Genomic DNA, 21,103 nt, shown 5'->3' on the forward strand with positions numbered 1-21,103 from the left:
GCCTTAGTCTATAATTTTTGAAAGATACTACATAATAGTTTGAAGCTTCTATCTCACATAGTTCTTGGTAGTTTCTTGGTATAAGAGATTATCATGAGATGACTATATTTTATCTGTTTATGTGTAACTTCAGAGCAGGGTAAATTACAAATGAGCACAAAATGATTTGAAATAGTAAACATTAATATCTGATATATATATTTTGTGAAATAACTTTATTTTTACCATCTCTTTAGTTTTGCAGGTTGTTACTGTTTCATCCTGTTATGAAAGTCTACAAAGAGATTTAAACATTTGTCCTCAATTTTTTTGACTGTCATATCCTGGTTCTTCTATCTTTGGTTCTCCTCCCTTTATTCTATTTAGTAGGTGAAATAATTTTCAGGAGAGAAATTCATCTAGTTTTTACTTAATTATAAGGAATCTAAATCACTGTCATCAGTTTTATGTAAACTAGAAACAATGAAGTTGATATTTTGAATTGTATGTACTCTCTTGAACTTGGTCCTCATTCTGCTTGATGTGTGTTTGGCCCAAGGTGCTTTTTATACCTGGAAAACATTTTGAATTGCTGAAAGTTTTTGGAAGTGAAATTTGTGGTCCTAGTCCTTCAGGACTCTCATGTAATGCCATGTGTCTCAGTGGTTGGGAATGAACGCATTTGGAAATGGTGTTCTTCATCTCCTTTGACATGGAGTACTGACTGCGTTTCTGCCTTTTAGGCATGTGGTTGTGAGGACCTCTGCCAACCACAGATACACATTTACACTGAGGACCCACCCCTCAGTGGTTCCAGGGAGCATCGCATTCAGCTTACCTCAGGTAACTGAGATGTTAACTTACTCTCTTCCATTCTTGAAAGTTGTAGAAGAATCAATTCATGTAAAGCAAGCATCAATCACCCTGTGTTGGTCCACATTGAAGAAACACATCTAGGTAATATACATGGAATTTAAAGATATATCCTTAATTGCCAATTTTACTGTGTCTGCCTTTTATTGTCTTGATTTTTTCTAATTTCAAAAAATTCTGCAGTAATATCAATTAGCTATCAGATAAGGTGGCAAGTTATTTTAATGTTCACTCTCAGGATAACAGAGAAGATACAAAAATAATATTTACTTATAAAATTGACATCTATTAAATAGTAATTTTTAAATGCAGTGTTGTCAGACTAAAGAATATGGTACCAGTACTTGTTATCTCAAATTAAACCTAACTTGCTGGATCCAGTAATAACTGGAAGGATGATGATCACATTGTAATTGTTGCTGGATTCTTCGGAGGGATAATTGTAGCGCTACTCCAGGCACTTAGTACATAATCTAGGAGCACCACAAATGCAAATCTGTATCCTTTTCTCCCTTATCTCGCTCCTGCTTCTGATCCCACAGTCTTAAGCACTGTAAATACTACCCCTGCCTCTTCCTAGGATGCTAAGAAACATTGATGTTCTCCCCTGGAGGTTTAGGGAAAGAGATCAAACTCTTATTTTGGGAATTATTAAATATCTCCTGATTCTCTCAGAAATTATGGGAAGTCTTTACTCACTATTCCCCTTTCCTCTGTTTGGACGCATTTCCATTATCAGAACTGCTTTTCACATTTATTTCTATAGCTCAAAGGTTGGGATATTCCAGGGTTTTGCCAACTTTTACAGAGCTCCATTTGGGATTCTGGCACTCAGAAATGGGGTTTTTGACTATTCCTCCTTGTCTCTCTGCTATTAAAAATACTTTCCCCAACATTTACTGTAGGGGAGATATGATTTTAAGTACTTTTACATGCATTCGCTTATTCTCAAAACAACCCCATACCACAGATACTATTATTATTACCCCTTGAGGCTGTTTTTGGGATTGAGGTACAGAACCTAATTGTGACTTCTCTGTGACCCCAAGTCCGGGCTTAGCCAGCCTGCAGCTAAATTTCAGGTTGTCTGTGAGTGAAAGCGGGATGTTACAGAAGAGGGTGTCAGGGGCAAGGAGGAGGGAGAAGCGGCCTACAGTGAGAAAGCTGGAAGGGAGAGCGCTGAGTGTTGCACATATTTAAAATTCAGCGTCCTCTTAACTATCTACCACAAAACCCACAATGTTCAGCTGAATAGACAAACTGTTGATTTTTAGCCAAAAATTATTTTTCTCACTGTTCTTTGGAATGTTATCAGCGATTACTAATTTTGAATCTATAGCAAGCAGTCCTGAATTCCTGCCTACCCAGACTGGCCTGCCTCTGTACATTATTGCCATTATAACTAGTCACAACCTGAGAGAAGCTGAAGTCTCAAGTCTGGCTTAAAAGTCTTGAAATCCTTTGGACAGTACACAAAGACTAGTTGTGACCATCTGATGATTTGAATCCCTGCTTGGGTTTCAGTATACATTGTCTGACCAGCTTTAATTTGTTTTTATGAACTGAATGTCTTTCTTTTTGAGATACTATAACAGTGTAAGTAACCACAATACATTTAGAATACTGAAATATTATCTGATACTACAAATACCTTCAGGAATGTTATATTGTGCAAAGGAGCTGTACCCGTGGTGCTGGCTTTACTGTAAAAAGGCAAGCTTTGTATGTTTTGGGATGGATGTTCAGATATCAACTGTAGCACATAAGTTTCCTAGACTGCTCTAACAAAGTACCACAAACTGGGTGGTTTACAACAACAAATTTATTCTCACAGTTCCAGAGATTGGAAATCTGAAATCCAGGTGCCCGCAGGACCACACTGTCTCTGAAAGCCCGAGGGAAAAATCTGTTCCATGCTTAGCTTCTGGTGTTGACAATTCTTGATGTTTTCTGACTGGTAGATGTATCACTTCAGTCTCTGCCTCCATTGTCACATGACTTTCTTCTCATGTGTCTGTATCTTCCCTTAAGGATACCAGTCATATTGACTTAGGACCCACCCTAATTTTATATGACCTCATCTTAACCTGACTCTATGTACAAACACCTATTTCCAAATACAGTCACATTCACAGGTGCCAGGGTGAAGGCTTCAGCTATCTTTTTGTGGGACACAATTCAACATGTAAGAGCATACTAAGGTTTGGTTTTTGAATATGTTCCTGAAATTCAGATAAATTCCTCTTTTCCTCATCTATCTAATTTTGCTTAATTTGGCTTTAAGAGTCTTTTTTCTGTTTTATTTTACAGCGAAAATGGGCTGGACTTTCTATTGGGCAAGAAATAGAAGGTAGGTAAATATTTTAGCTACCTAAGGGAGATTTTCTTTATGATTTTCTCATAGATATGAAATCTGTACAATTTCCTTTTACTAGTTGTTAGGTCGTTACACATTCACGATAATTATATTACTGGTAGATGTATGCGACTGGATGGTAAAGAATTTGGGTACCCTACAGCCCTATCTCTTTATCTGCTTGCTATTCTGCCTGGAAACTACAATCTAATGGGGGAAAGAATACAGTATCCACATGTTCATGCCTCACATGATATGTACAAGGTAAATATGTACACAAATACTACCTTAGGCGCTCTGTGTAAAAGTGCTAAGATAGAACAGGATTGGATGAATTAATTGGAGACTGAAAAATTAACCAGAGAACTCTTTCTAGGCACTGGTGTTTGTGCATGATTTTTTTCTTTCATGATCATGACATTTTGAGGAATACATTTATACATGTGGAGTTGTTAGTCAAAGGGTACAAAGTTTCAGTTATACAAGATGAATAAGTTCTGATGATCAAATGTACTGCTTGGTGACCACAGTTAACGGAACTAGATTGAATATGTACTTGAAATTTGCCAAGAAGGTAAATCTTATGTTTCATTTATACACACACATGAAAGAAAATGATTCAGGTACACTGAGAGGGAGGTATATTCTATGTTATCAGGATATAGTGATATATATACACAAGCTCTACTTTATTACTATGCTGTTTAGATCTTCTATATTCTTTTTTTTTACAGAGATAGAGTGAGAGTCAGAGAGAGGGACAGATAGGGACAGACAGACAGGAATGGAGAGAGATGAGAAACATTAATTCTTCACTGTGGTTCCTTAGTTATTCATTGACTGCTTTCTCATATGTGCCTTGACTGTGGGGCTTCAGCAGACTGAGTAACCCCTTGCTCAAGCCAGTGACCTTGGGCTCAAGCTGGTGAGCTTTGCTCAAACCAGATGAGCCCACGCTCAAGCTGGCGACCTCGGGGTCTCGAACCTGAGTCCTCCACATCCCAGTCCAACACTCTATCCACTGCGCCACCGCCTGGTCAGGCTCTTTGTTATTTTTAGTTACTTGACCTGTCTTGCACTTAGAGTACTGTGTTTAAATCTTTTATTAGTGTTTTTCTGTTTTTCCTTTGTATCTCCTGTACTTTCTACTTGACATAGTAGTTTCTGTGTTATTTGGTATGTAGATATTCAGAACTGTTAATTTTTTTATTGTAAATTGTGGCTTTTAGCTATATTATGTAATGTCCTTTTTCTGGTTTAATATATTTATTGTTTTCAATTTTCTCACTATATCTTTGCCCATTGTTTTACTTTTAGCTTTTTTGAATCACTGTTTTAAATGTGTCTGTTGTATATAACAGAATTGGGTTTTGTTTTAAGCTAATTTGAAAATCTTCTTCTTTTAATACGTTTTATTAAGCCCATTTACAGTTATTGATACAACTAACATGTTTGATCTTAATTCTGGCCCTTCATGTTTTAGTTGTCTCTATTTAGTATGTTGTCTTTGCTGTTTTAAAATTATTATTTTGGTATTTAGGAATAGTTATATTTTTGTTTTAGTTTATTACTTTTGCATTTATACCTCTCATAGTGCCCTTAGTACCCCAATCTTTTCTTTATTACTTATCATTTTCAAAAAAACTTGTTCTTTCACTTCTAAATGACATTCTTTGACTCTCATCTGTTACCGATACAATAGTTAACGTTCATCGTATTCTATCTTCCCCTTTCTCCTGCCATTTTGTTGGTTGTTTTCTTTCTGCTGTGTCAGAGCATAATGTTTACACGCTGTTCTTCCCACATGACCTATACTTTTTTAGTCTTAACTCTATAATTAAGTCTTAAATGATCGTGCTCAGACCTTTTGATAGTTTCTATTTGGTTGGATAAAAACCTATCCTTCAGTAGATTTCTCCAGGAAGTGTGTGTGTGTGTGTGTGTGTGTGTGTGTGTGTGTGTGTGTATATATATATATATATATGTACAGTGTTCCCTAAGTTGTTGCATATTTATTTTCTATGTCTTTGATATTCTAACTGCAGCTTGTCTGGATATAAAGTACTTGGCTTGTTATCTTTTCTTAAATTTCTTGAAAATTCTACATCACAAGTGCCCTGCTTTGTATGATGCTCTTTAGAGTTCTGATACCAGTCTAATCTTATTTATATAAGTAATTTGATTTTTCTTCCTGGACCCTGTGGATTTTTCTGTCTTTAAAAGCTAATATCCTTATTAGGATATTTTTTTGGAATTGGTCATTCTAGGTAAACAACCCAGGTATACAAGAGGTTGTTTTAAAATGTAGGTTTAAGTTTTCTTTTATTTCTAGAACATTTTCATAGATTATGGTTTAAAATATTAGTCCCAGTCCAATTGTTTTGATTTTCTTCTTAGGGGTTCCAATTATATCTATGTTGGACCTTCTCTGCCTGTCTTCCATTATAACCACTTTCTCTCTCTTCTTTGTAAATTGTTTATCTTATTTTTTTATTATATTGGTTGTTTTTCTGTTATTCTTCACTGCCTCTTATTAATATTAATGAGTATGTTCTCTCTTGGGCACTTGTACCTATTCTTCACTGTTAAAATAATTTCATCTTTCAATTTCTTTCCTGAGTTCAACAAACTCTGATTGGACTTTTTTGTATTTGTCTATTTATGTTTTTAGGTTCTAATAGTCTGATTTTAGGTCTTTTATCATATGTCTGAATATTTGTTTGAGGATACTTTTTTGCTGAGTTAGAACTTAAATATTGGGGTTATCTTTAGCTGGCTTTTTCTTTTATTGTGTGTAAGTAGTATGAGAGATAAAGCTTTTTCTTTCTTTCTTTCTTTCTTTCTTTTTTTTTTTTTCATTTTTCTGAAACTGGAAACAGGGAGGCAGTCAGACAGACTCCTGCATGCACCCGACCGGGATCCACTCGGCATGCCCACCAGGGGGCAATGTTCTGCCCCTCCGGGGCATCGCTCTGTTGCATCCAGAGCCATTCTAGCGCCTGAGGCAGAGGCCACAGAGCCATCCCCAGCGCCCAGGCCATCTTTGCTCCAATGGAGCCTCGGCTGCAGGAGGGGAAGAGAGAGACAGAGAGGAAGGAGAGGGGGAGGGGTGGAGAAGTAGATGGACGCTTCTCCTGTGTGCCCTGGCCGGGAATTGAACCCCGGACTCCTGCACACCAGGCCGACGCTCTACCACTGAGCCAACCGGCCAGGGCCGAGATAAATCTTTTTGATTGGGGGTAAAAATAAAAGGAATTACTTCAGATATAGATAGCTGGTAGAGAGGGTTGTATAATTAGTGCTTTCTAAACTTGCCTGAAAGAAACATTTGTGGAGTTCATTTTTGAAAAAGAGATTCCTGGCCTGACCTGTGGTGGTGCAGTGGATAAAGCATTGACCTGGAATGCTGAGGTCAGAGGTTGTAACAATCACCCTTAAGTAGTTCTTATCAGCCATATTTTATGAAAAACTGACATAAGTGATTCCCTTAACTCTCACCCCCTCATATAAAGCACAGTGAAAAGCTAAGGCAGTGAGGGAGTTCTGCACCAAAGTAGAGTCAGTCAGTGCGTGAAGCCGGGGTTCTCTGTTTGCAGATGTTAGCATAAATAAAAGTGAACACTTGTTAGATCTAATGAGAAAATAGGTGGGGATATAGCTTAGGTTTCTAATTTTCTTAAGCTTATTGTTTTAGTATATGTGCTGCTGAAGCGAGCATTTAAGCTTATTTTTTATAAATATAGGGTTAAGAGTGTTAAATTTAACTTTTAATGTAGATAAATTTTGTTGTGAAAGGTTTGAACATTCAAAATTATAAGTCTTGATGTGTTTTGTGGCTTAAATTATGTTTAAAGCATTCTCCTACCAGAAATGCTTATCTTGATTGTAAAGTCAGCTTTTTATTTATTTATTTATTTATTTATTTAATTTTTTTTTTTTTTTTGCATTTTTCTGAAGCTGGAAACAGGGAGAGACAGTCAGACAGACTCCCGCATGCGCCCGACCGGGATCCACCCAGCGTGCCCACCAGGGGGCGACACTCTGCCCACCAGGGGGCGATGCTCTGCCCATCCTGGACGTCGCCATGTTGCGACCAGAGCCACTCTAGCGCCTGAGGCAGAGGCCACAGAGCCATCCCCAGCGCCCGGGCCATTCTTGCTCCAATGGAGCCTTGGCTGCGGGAGGGGAAGAGAGAGACAGAGAGGAAAGCGCGGCGGAGGGGTGGAGAAGCAAATGAGCGCTTCTCCTGTGTGCCCTGGCCGGGAATCGAACCCGGGTCCTCCGCACGCTAGGCCGACGCTCTACCGCTGAGCCAACCAGCCAGGGCCTAAAGTCAGCTTTTTAAAAGGTGAATCAAACAGACTTAATGAGAAGAATGATAAAACCAAGCGATCAGGTGGTAAACTAAGACAAGAAAGGGTGTGGAGGCCATCAAAGTAGGAAGCTGGTCCTATGTAGGTAGAGATGTAGGCATAGGTAAGGTAGGAGTGTGGTATGAAGAGGGTGCTAATTCAAAAGAGGTCTCTTGGGGGCAGCAGGGGGCTGTGATTTCCCTTAAGAGTCAGGTGAGGAATAAAGTAGGAGAGTTTTTGTTCAGTATGTTCTATTTAATTCAGATGGGGAAGAAAATCACTAGTGGTTATTACTATTTTTTAAAATCTGTGCCTGTTTCCCTTCAAGGAAAGCTATGTAAAGCCCCGTTTTGCTCAAGTTTGTTATGATTCATTTAGGTGAAACTTTAATTACTTGAAACACAGCAAGTAGTTGGTGTCCCTGTCATTTTAAAAAAGTGCTTCTTCTTTTCCCTTAGTGTCCTTATATACATTTGACAAGGCCAAACAGTGTATTGGCACAATGACCATCGAGATTGATTTCCTGCAGAAAAAAAGCATCGACTCCAACCCTTATGATACTGACAAGATGGCAGCAGAATTTATTCAGCAGTTCAACAACCAGGCATTCTCAGTGGGACAACAGGTAGTTTGGAAATTTTCTGTCATTCCTTTCACTTTATAGGCATTCTAATTCCTGCAGTTGTCCAAAATTGTTCTACTTTTAAAAAACTGAGAGGAGCTTTGCATATGAAAGGTGACTATCTAAGATGAGTGATAACAAGTGAGGAAAATGTTCAGGAAAATTCTGAAGTTTGCGTTAGGTTACTATGTCATATATAGTTACAGCAGCTTTTCTATCTGTAAATTTGAGATAATTGCAAACATACATGACTCAAATTTCTTCTTTGCTCATTATGAGGCATCTGTTTAGACTTTAGGTATCTTTCTCTTTTACTGACATATTTCTGTAGGAAAGTAGCTCTTAACTTTTTTTGGTTGTGAACCTCTTTAAGAATCTTAAAGAAATTAGGTATATATATTTTCAGGTTTTTTATAGAACTGCTGGAGCCCTGATTTTCTCTCCTTTAAAATGATATTGTGGTCCTGGCCGGTTGGCTCAGTGGTAGAGCATTGGCCTGGTAGAGCATCAGCCTGGCAGAGCATTGGCCTAGTGTTTGGATGTCCCAGGTTCAATTCCTGGTCAGGGCACACAGGAGAAGCACCCATCTGTTTCTTTACCCCTCCCCCCCTCGCTTCTCTCATTCTCTCTCTTTCTCTCTCTCTGTCTCTCTGTCTTCCCCTCCCCTCCCCTCCTGCAGCCATGGCTTGATTGGAGCAAGTTGGCCCCTGGTGCTGAGGATGGCTCCATGGCCTCTGCCTTGGGTGCTAAGAAGAGCTTGGTTGCTTAGCAATGGAGCAATGCCCCAGATGGGCAGAGCATTGCCCCTTAGTGGGTTTGCCAGGTGGATTCTGATCAGGGCACATGCAGGAGTCTGTCTCTGCCTCCTTTCCTTTCACTGAATAAAAAATAAAAAATTAAAATAAAAAAAACTGACATTGCCGTCTGACTTGGTAGCTTAGTTGATTCGAGCATCATCCTGTATGCCAAGGTCCCCATTCGGTCCCTGGTCAAGGTACATACAGGAATCAACCAATGACTGCATAAATGAGTGGAATGACAAATCAGAATCTTCCCTTCCCTTCCCTTCCCTTCCCTTCCCTTCCCTTCCCTTCCCTTCCCTTCCCTTCCCTTCCCTTCCCTTCCCTTTTCCTTCCCTTCCCTTTTCCTTCCCTTCCCTTCCCTTTTCCTTCCCTTCCCTTCCCTTTTCCTTTCCTTCCCTTTTCCTCCCTCCCTCCCTCCCTCCCTCCCTCCCTCCCTCCCTCCCTCCCTCCCTCCCTCCCTCCCTTCCTTCTCCCTCCCTTCCTTCTCCCTCCCCCTTCCCTCCTTCCCTCCCTCCCTCCCTTCCTTCTCCCTCCCTTCCTTCTCCCTCCCCCTTCCCTCCTTCCCTCCCTCCCTCCATCTTCCTTTCTCTCTCTAAAATCAATAATGAAAACTTTAATTAAAGATATGCCCTGGCCAGATAGCAGAGCATAGTCCTGAAGCACAGAGATTGCTGATTTGATCCCCAGTCAGGACATATACAGGAGCAGATCAATGTTCTCTTTTTCCCTGTCTCTTTTCCTCTCTCTCTCTCTCTCAAATCAATATAATAATAATAATAAAACATATTGTTAATCTTCTAAGAAGAAATTCTGCCCTTTTAAAATTATACTCTTAAAAAATATGTGAATTCATATATTGCTGTTTGTACACATAGATACATAAATAATCACTGCTTTCTTTTGTGCTTTACATTTGTTTTCTTCTTTGTGACTTAAAAATTTTTTGTTTAAGTTTCAATTTTTTGAAATGTTCAGTTTGTTGTTGAACTTATTCATGCATTCATTGGTTGATTCCGGTATGTGCCCTGACTGGGGATCGAACCTATAACCTTGGTGTATTGGGATAATGCTCTCTCTCACCAACTCAGCTTCATGACCAGGGCATGACTCTTCTTAAGCATTCCTAATTCCTTCCTCTTACCATAGCTCCATAGCAGTTGTCTCCAAAGTGTGGTCCTAAGGCCTCTGGGGGTCTCTGAGGCTCTTTCAGGGGGGTTGCAAAGTCAAAACTATTTTCATATTAATATGAAGACACGTGTCTTTTCCCTCTTATTCTCTTATGAGCAGAGACAGTGAAGTTTGTATATAGATACGAGCTAGTGTAGCAGCACATCGACTGCTGATGTGGACATGTGGTCCAGCTGTTTTCCATTTATGAAAATGTGACGGTGCCACTCTTCCAGCTTGTGTTTTTTATTTTGGAAAATAGAAAGTATTTTATAAATTAAAAATGTTATTTTTGTTAACATATGGATTTATTTATTTTTAGATTAATAAATTTTAAGCTTTTTTGTTCTAATTTCTAATATGGTAAATATCAATAGATATAATTCATACAAAGGCTTTTGGGGGTCCTCAGACATTTTTAGGCTTATAAAGGGATCCTGAGACTACAGCATTTGATAATCTTTGCTTATAGCGTGCTGATCTCTAATGACTTACCTGGACTGCCTTGCAGTGTCTCACATGGGAGGGTATGTAAGGTGGGGAACAAGGGAATTGGTAGAAGGAAAGAGTTATTGAAGTGAAAGAGTGTTATTTATTTTCATATTCTTGTTCGGTGGCATAGATCTAGAACAAAACTCTAAGAATTCGATAATCCACACAGTGATATCAAACTTTTGTGAGTTGAAACTGAAGTACTGATCAACAGGAAAAGGACACAGTACACTTACCATTATTATTATTATTATTTTTTGTATCCCTCTGAAGCTGGAAACGGGGAGAGACAGACAGACTCCCGCATGCGCCCGACTGGGATCCACCCGGCACGCCCACCAGGGGCGATGCTCTGCCCACCAGGGGCGCCCTGCCGAGACCAGAGCCACTCTGGCGCCTGGGGCAGAGGCCAAGGGGCCATCCCCAGCGCCTGGGCCATCCCCGCTCCAATGGAGCCCCGGCTGGGCTGCGAGAGGGGAAGAGAGAGACAGAGAGGAAGGAGGGGGTGGGGGTGGGGGGTGGAGAAGCAAATGGGTGCCTCTCCTATGTGCCCTGGCTGGGAATCGAACCCGGGTCCCCCGCACGCCAGGCCGACGCTCTACCGCTGAGCCACTGGCCAGGGCCCACTTACCATTATTTTTAAGAATACTAGAATTGGAATGAACCTCAGAGTTTATCTTGCCTAACCTCCTTATTTTGCAAGTGAGGGATTTTAGGTCCATAGAAGGTAAATGGCATGCCCCTGGCTACACATCCAGGGGCCTAACTGAGACAAGAACTTACTAGTCAACTGATCAATTAATTAAACAAATATTTATTGAATATCTAGTATGTTCTAGCCACTATTTTAGGCACTACAGATTAGCAGTGAACAAAATACACATGATCCCTACTCTCATAGAGCTTACTTTCTAGTTTGGGAAGGAAGAAAATAAGAAATATTGGTCAAGTTCTGTTATGATTCATTTAGGTGAAACTTTAATTACTTGAAACACAGCAAGTAGTTGGTGTCCCTGTCATTTTAAAAAAATGCTTCTTTTTTTCCCTTAGTGTCCTTATATACATTTGACAAGGCCAAACAGTGTATTGGCACAATGACCATCGAGCATGCAACCAATGCAAGCAATGCAACTGTTAAGTACTTGGACATAAGTAGAATGGGATGAGGCACTAGGGAGCCACTGTGGTTCTGCTTTGGATTAAATGGTCCAAGAAGGCTACCCAAGAGGACCTTCAGTTGATAATTTATTGACTATGTGTTCATTGCATTTTGGGCTATCCTATATTTATTCCTCTGGATTCCTACACTTTTGGACTAGTAGGTCACCTTGCCAAAAACTTTATTGTTTTTACCTTTTCCTTTAGCTTTGTATTATAGTAGAAAATGCTTGAAAGAATGTTTAATAGAAAATGCTTTGGTATTTATAGTAATTTTATACCTAATAACATGTGGACATCTATAAAGCCATGAAAGAAAATCCTCAAAAAAAAAACAAAAACGAAAAAGAAAATTCTTCATAATACAAAAAAGAAATAAATACCTTTCCCCAAATCACTTAGTATTTATTCCTTTTTGTAGTAGGTAGTAGTGGCAGGATTTACAGTCAGCTTTGCCTGTATCCCCCAGCATTCAGAAGGGGGCCTAGCTTGTGGAAGGCATGCAGTAAATACTTGGCAAAAGAGTGCATCAGATGTTGTCTCTGCACTTGTATGGCAGGCATTTTGTATTGGTTGTAGAAAAGCATGGCTATCAGAGTCACAGACCCAGGCTGAGTCATGGCACTATCCTTTATTGTGACTCTGGGTCCCATTGCTCAGCCCCTCTCTGGATCTCAGCTCCCTCGTGAGTTAAAACTGAGGAATACTTTCTGTTTCCAAGAGAGTTTGTAAATATTAATGACGTACCCCCCCCCATGGTGATTGTTTGGTACAACTCAATAAATGTTAGTTCCCTTCTCCTCTCATTGGCTAGATGGGTGGTTTGCCCATGGAGCAGATTTAAGAGGAGCACACTGAACAAAGCTGTTTTGCATTTGGGAAACATTGGTGATGATGTGAGTGCCAAAGCCATTATATCATAAAGTGATTTTATGCTTTTACCTCTTTTCTACATAGCTTGTGTTTAGCTTCAATGAAAAGCTCTTTGGTTTACTAGTAAAAGATATTGAAGCCATGGATCCCAGCATCCTGAAGGGAGAGCCTGCGACAGGTAAAAGACAGAAGGTATGTTTTATTTCTAATAATTTTTATTAGATACACATTATGATACGAATTGTGCAGATTAATAAATTTCCTACCCATTCTGTTGCTCAGTGATTTCTTTCTTTTATGTACTTTTTTATGATAGTGAGAGGAAATTTCTTTTATAGCGAGCATTGTTATAAAGCTTAGCGTAAAATACAGTTATTTGCAGACCTAATGGTAATTTGAAATTTGTAATCCTGGTTGAATGCAGATGATATGTGTTGTAAATAAAAACAGTACGACAGGCATTATGAAAAAATATATGCATTGAAATAAAGAGAATAGCAATAATTGGAACGTAGTTATGACAAAAGTAAATGTAACTTAGATGGTAGTTTGAAAATTTGCTCTGCTCAGAGACCTTATTTTCCCTTTGTTCTTGTCTTTGCTTTGATACATTCATAAATCTGCTATTAAACTACTAATTATTGTCTTTCTGTACAGATTGAAGTAGGATTGGTTGTTGGAAACAGTCAAGTTGCATTTGAAAAAGCAGAAAATTCATCACTAAATCTTATTGGTAAGAGAGTTTTTAGAAGATTCTGAATGTAGTGGGGTCATCTCTGTTATTATATGTGACTCAATTACAGTGATTTTCAAATTGGAAGGAAGGCCCTGGTCATGTTCAGTGGGTAGAGCATTGTCCCTGCACACTGAGATCAATTGGATCCAATCCCCAATCAGGGCACACATGAGAGGCAACCAATGAGTGCACAATTAAATGGAACAATGAGTTGATGCTTCTCTCTCTCCCTTCCCCTCTCTCTTTCAAATCAATGGGAAAATAAATAAATAAATAAATAAATAAATATATATATATATATATATATATATATATATATAATAGGAAGGAGAATAAGAGACCTCCCTTGAGAAAGCTCTTCACAAAATCATAATGTGCCAATGTAGAAAAGTTTAAAACCTTCACTAGATCAGCATTGTCCAATAGAAGTATAACGTGAGCCACATATGTATTTTTTTTTTTTTTTTACAGAGACAGAGTCAGAGAGAGGGATAGACAGGGACAGACAGGAACGGAGAGATGAGAAGCATCAATCATTAGTTTTTCTTTGCGTGTTACAACACCTTAGCTGTTCATTGATTGCTTTCTCATATGTGCCTTGACCGTGGGCCTTCAGCAGACCGAGTAACCCCTTGCTCGAGCCAGCGACCTTAGGCTCAAGCCAGTGAGCTTTTGCTCCAACCAGATGAGCCTGCACTCAAGTTGGAGACCTTGGGGTCTTGAACCTGGGTCTTCCACATCCCAGTCCGACGCTCTATCCACTGCACCACTGCCTGGTCAGGCCACATATGTAATTTTTAATTTGCTAGTAACCACACTATAAATAAGAAAAAAATCAAGATAAAATTAATTTTTAAAGTTTTTATATTGAGATAAGTTTAGGCTTACAAAAGTTTACAAAAGAAATTCAGAGCATGCCTATATTTCTTTCACCAGTTTCCTCTGATGTTACATCTTAAATAACCATAGTACAGTTAACAAAACTAAGTTATGGTTACATTGCTACTAACTAAACTACAGACTTCATTCTGATATCACTAGTTTTTTCATTATGTCCTTTTTCTGTTTCAGAATCTAATTCAGGATCCCAATCTCTGACAGTTCCTCAGACTTTCAGGGTCTTTCATGACCTTGAGAACTGGTCAGTTACCTGCTCACAAAAATTAGGGGATCAGGGAACATGCAGATACTCCAGTACTTTCAGCCTTTTGTATAGTGCATTTTCACCAATGAAATCAAAGTTGGTTTTGCATCTCATTTGCATAATCAAACAACTTTCTTTGACTTGTCGTTTGCTTTTCTGATGTTCTTGTTTAATAAAAAAAAAATCAAATGCTTCTTTTTTTCTTATCACTTCATATTTTGAAATATCCTCTAATTTTTGTGAGCAGTATATTTTGTAGAATGTCCCTCACCTGGTGTGTGTTTAGTGCAATACTAGCAGCGTCATTTCTGTTAATGATTCAGTGATGAATGTGCAGTTGAAAAAAGTCTTTCCAACAGCTTCATGGTTCATTCAGCCCTATTCTTCTACATTTGTCCTACTTTTTTTTTTTTTTTTTTCTTTCCAGCGAGAGAGAAAGAGCACGACAGACAGGGACAGACATACAGTAAGGAAGAGAGATGAGAAGTATCAACTCATTGTTGCGGCACTTTATATGTTCATTGATTGCTTCTAATATGTGCCTTTTCCCAGGGGCTCCAGCTGAGCCAGTGACCTTGGGATCACGTCTGTGCCCAAGTTGGTGAACCTATGCTTGAGCCGGCAACCTTGGTATAATATTTTGAACCTGGGTCCTAAGCGTCCCAGGCCAATGCCATACACTGCACCACCACCTGGTCAGGCAGTCCTACTTTTATTATATTAAAATAATGCAGACTGGGCTTTAAGAAGAGTAACTTACCAGAATAATAATAATAATCCATTAACTGTACAGCAATTCTTATTTTTGATTGATTTAATAATTAAGTTGATGTCTACTCCAACAGAAAGAGAATCTTCATTGGTTGCATGCTATCACATCTAAGATTACTTAACTTTCTTAGAATGTGTGGCCTTTTTTTCTTGATTCACATATTATCATTCTCTCTTACTGTTTTTGTTTTATTGTAAAATAAAATATTTATTTTATAAAATATGGATAGACACCCAAAAACAACTCATACAACTCTAAAATTTTATTTTTTTATATTGTTTTGTAATTTGTTTTTTCTGCTGAACATATTTCAAGCATCTTAATAAATACTTTTTTTCAACATAGTTTTTAGTGACTATGTATGTCATTTTATGAATGTAGGATATATCAAAATCTATTATTGATCCAATGTTTCTACAGTGACATTTTTGTATTTTATGTTTTTGTGGGGTTTTTTTGTGTGTTTTTTTTTTTTTTTTTTTACAGAGGCAGAGATAGACAGGGAGAGACAGATAGGAACGGAGAGAGATGAGAAGCATCAATCATCAGTTTCTTGTTGTGCGTTGGGACTTCTTAGTTGTTCATTGATTGCTTTCTCACATGTGCCTTGACCGTGGGCCTTCAGCAGACCGAGTAACACCCTGCTGGAGCCAGCGACCTTGGGTCCAAGCTGGTGAGCTCTTTGCTCAAGCCAGATGAGCCCGCACTCAAGCTGGCGACCTCGGGGTCTTGAACCTGGGTCCTTCCGCATCCCAATCCGATGCTCTATCCACTGCGCCACCACCTGGTCAGGCGTATCTTATGTTTTATACTCCTTTTGTACCTTATTCTAAGGGAGTTGTGTGACTAATATACAATGTGGATATTTCTAAGTAATTCATGCAAAGTGTGATTGGTAGATTTTTCCCATTGGAAAATAAAATTGTGTAGTGATTTAATATGCAGTATATTTGGCCACAAGAGGGCAGTAGAGTATAAGAAAAATATATTCCACAGCTTTGTAAAGGAAATGCTAAATCCACAAAACTCTCACCATAAAACTGCCATCTAAAATAAACTTTTTCTAATGTGACCTTTTCTTCCCTAATTAAAAAACTATAATATTACTTTTTTTATTTATAGTAGAGTGTAGTAAGGCACTTTTATTATCTGTGTTTGTGATAGTTACTGTGGTTCTCTTGAGTTTCTTTAGGTGGCACTATGACATTTAAGTTAAATAATTTTTGTCTGAAAGAATTTGAAAACAATAATTTTGAAATCATTACAAACTTTAGGATTATTTTAGGATTTTAAGTACAAGTTAAGAAAAAGTAAATAAAACATTAAACTTATTCAATGTATCTTCTCAGGCTGAGAGGTTATATACTCAATTATAAATTTAATCTAGATGAATATTTGTATTTTTAAATACACTTGCTTTAGGGGCCTTGAGAGACTCCTATATTTCAGTTGTATTTCTGGCAGCTAGCGTTCTCTTCATCAGAAATGTACATGGTATTTCTTCTAATCAACCAGATTAGTTAGCTTGGTTAGGATTAAAGGTTGCTGAGACCAAGTCCCATGGGTTGATTACACGTGGACTGCAGCATGAGTTTAGCTAGTCATTTTGGAAGTTTACTAGCAAAACAAAATTGGGGCCAAAGTAGTTCACATAGCAAAACTCATCCTTATTAAAAAATCAGTTAAGAGCCTGATTTGCTCATTGAGGATGCCCAGGGAGCTGTCTTTTCACCCTCACTGATGAACTTCTTGTCATTCGGTTGTCTTCGTTTGACACAGGCAAAGCTAAAACCAAGGAAAACCGCCAGTCTATCATCAACCCTGACTGGAACTTTGAGAAAATGGGCATCGGGGGTCTAGACAAAGAGTTCTCAGATATTTTCCGACGAGCATTTGCTTCCCGAGTGTTTCCTCCAGAGATTGTGGAGCAGATGGGTGAGTTAAAAAAGGAAAACCTGATAAAAATCCTGTCTTTTTTTAAAAATGAGTGTGATGAAGTCTTTGTAGTAATGTTTTGAACTTATTCTTTAGACATGCCAAAGTAGTTTTCTCTTTTAACTTCCCTTTAAAACAGTTTCCTAAAAGTGTTTTTGAAGTGTTAGAACTTTTAAAATTACATTTTAAATTTATGGGGAAATCATAGAAATTTTTTTGGTTTTGCTTTGTTTTATTTATTTCTCAAGTATGTTTTTCTGTTGGACATATTTAGAAGTTTTATTTGGTTATTTATGAATGTTTTTACATAGGGAATATTTAGAAATTTCACCTAACTATAAAGATCCACTTTAGGTAAGATATACCCTGATTGTGGACATTGGCCAACACTACCTGCTGTTTTTTTATAATGTACTGGTTGCATTACTTAATTAGTATATCTTCATACCTCATAAATGGATACTTGGCATGTTTTTAAATTAGATAAGTTTGATCCAATAAGACGAATACAGGGTATACATAGGAGTTTCCATACTGCATACAAAGAAATGCAGTATTCATTTATCACTTTCTTCTTGAAGGTTTACTTAATTTGTCTGTGTGAAGTGGCTTTATTTGCCCTAGTAGAAATGCTGTCATGACTGTTTTCATATCCATATTATAGGTTGAATTGGAATGTGAGCCACGGAATATCTCAGAAAGGAATGTGTAACAACAGCTTCTGGCAGACTATTAGTATAAAAATGTTATCCAAAAAAACTGAAGCAATATGAATATATTACTCCTCTCACCCTCATCATTCTTTATCTTTAAATTGCTACTGGGAGATAAAAGATCATTCATAATGGTGGGGATAAGAACTGCTTTCTAGGCACTAAGTGCTTGGTCCTGTAGCCTTCTATTGTTGGTAGCTTTTCTGCCTGGTCGCTCACTCTGATAAATTACAGGCACAGCACACACCTGTTCCGTGGGTAAAGGTCGAGTTTGGAATTGAATTAAGAGAAAATGACAGAGACCCTCATCACCTGAGTTTTATACACCTTGAAATGGCAATGACATACTTTTTTATCTGAAAAATACAAAAGCCAAGTCCTAATAAAAGAATTAATTTGGAAAATAGTAAAGAAAGTGATAGTTCACTATCTTGGCAATGTATATTTTGAGGCACAATAATTCCATAAAGCTTTTTTGATCAAGATATGAAAATATTATTTAAATATATTGTAGGTATAGGTAGAAATAAAAAGATGACTCTAAATGATGTAAGTTATTCTTGTAGAATTTTTTTTTGGATTTCAAGAGCACACTCTGGTACAGAAAGAGTCTAATGACTGTGTCTTTGAACATTATACAGTCTAGCCAGCAAGTAGAATAATAACTGCTTCTGTAAAGCCACATCTTTTCATTGTATTATAAAAATTTTCTCACTGTTGGAAGCTATGGAGGAATCAGTTATGCAGATACTAGTTTTCTGCTCGTGCATTCTAAACCCTGCTCATTAGAGCCTCTGTCTGAGTTTGGGAAAATAACTCATAAAGGAATAAAACTTATTTGGTTGACTTGTGATTTTGCCAGCTATCAAAGGATTTGAAATTAAACCAAAACCAATATGGAATTTCTGAGTGAATTTAGTCTGTTTCTATAATCCATGTTGAAATCAGTTGAATTATAATAGTATGCTTTTGTTTTTATTAACGTACTTTTTGACTAAGGACTATGGATTTGAATTTTATTTGTGAATGCTATTATCTAGAACCCTTTTTATGGATTTATATTTTAATGTTTTTACACTAATTTAACAAGGCTAAAAAGAGTTCTGTTCTTTTTAAAAAGTAATATAGTTTTTCTTTTCATGGCTTTTTGCCATCAAGAAGCATGTGCTATCAATTTGATTTAAAAGAGAATAAATATAAAGCTACCTTGGCTTTTGAGCTGGGTTGAAAGGCATTTTCTTTCTTCCGAATGAAGATTCTCAATGTCCTAAAGCTACTATTTTAATGGTGAAATGGCTGTGAAATAATTCTCTTGCTATGCATGTGTCATTTCCTATTTTCCAATAGAGGCTTCTTTTTTCCTTTGAATTTTGAGGAATATCCGTAGTAGTATACTTATTGCACAAGTGCAGTGTGGTTATAAAGTCCTCTTAAGCTTTGGTAAAGGCATATCAAAATTCAAATCGCTACTTTTGGATAGAAATAAAATAATGTTACACAAGTCCTTTTCATATACCCTACCTTCTTTCACCCCTCCAGGTGGAAACAAAATTGGCTGATTATTTCCCTCACTCTGTTAACTAAATAGACAAACCTGTATGGTTGTGGCATCCAGTTGGACACTGGATAAGATTGGTTAAATCAGTTTCAAATAAAAAAAATAGTGATTAGAAAAGAATAATTATGGGGCTGTTTTGTTGTGATTTAAGCAGAGGGTTTTTTTACTTTTGTCTTGAGACCAAGTCATTGTTTACCATGAAGTCTAGTGTTATGTCTACTTTGTAAACAGGAATCTTAACTAAATGGATCTTTTTGCCTATAAATCAAAATTTAAAGTTCACAAAGTGATAAATTTAGAATTATCTTTTGTCATATTTATGAGGCTGATAATTATGCTTCTAGGTAATGTTCTTTCTTTTTGCTTGTAAAATTTCATGTTATTTTTCAAAATTGAAAATATAATTTATATACTGTGCATACAGAATGTTGATGAGATATAGGAAGACAGAAAGACTTAACCAGAGGCACACAGTTATGTAAAATTGGGGACTAGATGAGGTAATACACATGAAATAAGTCTCCTGTACTATATTAGTTTCCAATCTGTTAGTTTCTCACTCTCTCTTTTTTTTTTTAGGGGGGGGGGACAGACAGGAAGTGAAAGAGATGAGAAGCATCAACTTATAGTTGTGGTACTTCAGTTGTTCATTGATTGCTTCTCATAGGTGCCTTGATGGGGGAAGCGGGGGCTCAAGCTGAGCCATTGACCCTTTGCTCAGCCAGCAACTTTGGGCTTCAAGCCAGCGAGTCTTGGGCTCAGTCATGCCTATGATCCCATGCTCAAACTGGCGACCCCACACTCAAGCTGGTGAGCCCACGCTCAAGCCAGCAACCTCGGGGTTTCAAACCTGGGTCCTCCGTGTCTCAGGTTTACGCTCTATCCTCTGCACTACCACCTGGTCAGGCTAGGTTCTCTCTTGAAGTACTTTCAATTATGTAGTATATACCTTGCTGTTTTTTCATAATATTTTAATAGAATTCAAATCAAGGAAATCCTTAAAGGGGAAGAGAAGTCACATACAGCCCTACAGACAGAGGAAGGAAGGCCATGAATAGAAACGGGAAAAAGAATTAATTACTTAGGGAGAATATGACAAGTGATTTTCATCTACCCATCCACGTGTTGGTGTGGGTCAGCCAAAGTTAACCTCTCTGATATTGTATGAAGATATTTGTGTACCTGCAGTTGAAAACACTGTTAGACTTTTGTTTTTGTTGTTAATTGCTTTCATCAGTGTACTATTTACTATTTCCTTATCTGTAGCTGTTAGACTCACCCAAATCCTGGAGCAGGTCTTTTTGAAAGTCTATGAAAGCATTCACAAAGAAAACTAGATCTATATCTTGCACTTAGTGGATACCACATAGCTATTTAGTGAGAATGTCCTCCAACCCCTATAAGATGGATGTTTAGTTATAAATTTCCTTAAACCCTTAGTTTGTGGTATAACAGATGTACCTTTTGAATGCCAGGGTAGAAATGTGGGCATCCAGAACCAATCAATATCTGGAAGTACAAACTCAACAGCTGGTTGCTGTCCTTGAGAATACTCAGATAACTGAGTATA

At 37.8% G+C, this 21,103-nt stretch overlaps 1 protein-coding gene across 1 annotated transcript in view; it reads left to right on the plus strand.

The window, feature by feature from the left end:
• NSF (N-ethylmaleimide sensitive factor, vesicle fusing ATPase) overlaps positions 1 to 21,103 on the plus strand; it is a 156,338-nt gene that overhangs the window by 20,766 nt on the left and 114,469 nt on the right. The window contains exons 3-8 of the mRNA XM_066262705.1: positions 723 to 822; positions 3,163 to 3,202; positions 8,019 to 8,185; positions 12,760 to 12,867; positions 13,333 to 13,408; positions 17,107 to 17,262. Coding sequence (XP_066118802.1) covers positions 723 to 822; positions 3,163 to 3,202; positions 8,019 to 8,185; positions 12,760 to 12,867; positions 13,333 to 13,408; positions 17,107 to 17,262 — 647 coding nt within the window. The remainder of the gene's footprint in view (positions 1 to 722; positions 823 to 3,162; positions 3,203 to 8,018; positions 8,186 to 12,759; positions 12,868 to 13,332; positions 13,409 to 17,106; positions 17,263 to 21,103) is intronic.

Source organism: Saccopteryx bilineata, chromosome 2 (genome assembly GCF_036850765.1).
Source record: "Saccopteryx bilineata isolate mSacBil1 chromosome 2, mSacBil1_pri_phased_curated, whole genome shotgun sequence".
Lineage (NCBI taxonomy): Eukaryota > Metazoa > Chordata > Mammalia > Chiroptera > Emballonuridae > Saccopteryx > Saccopteryx bilineata.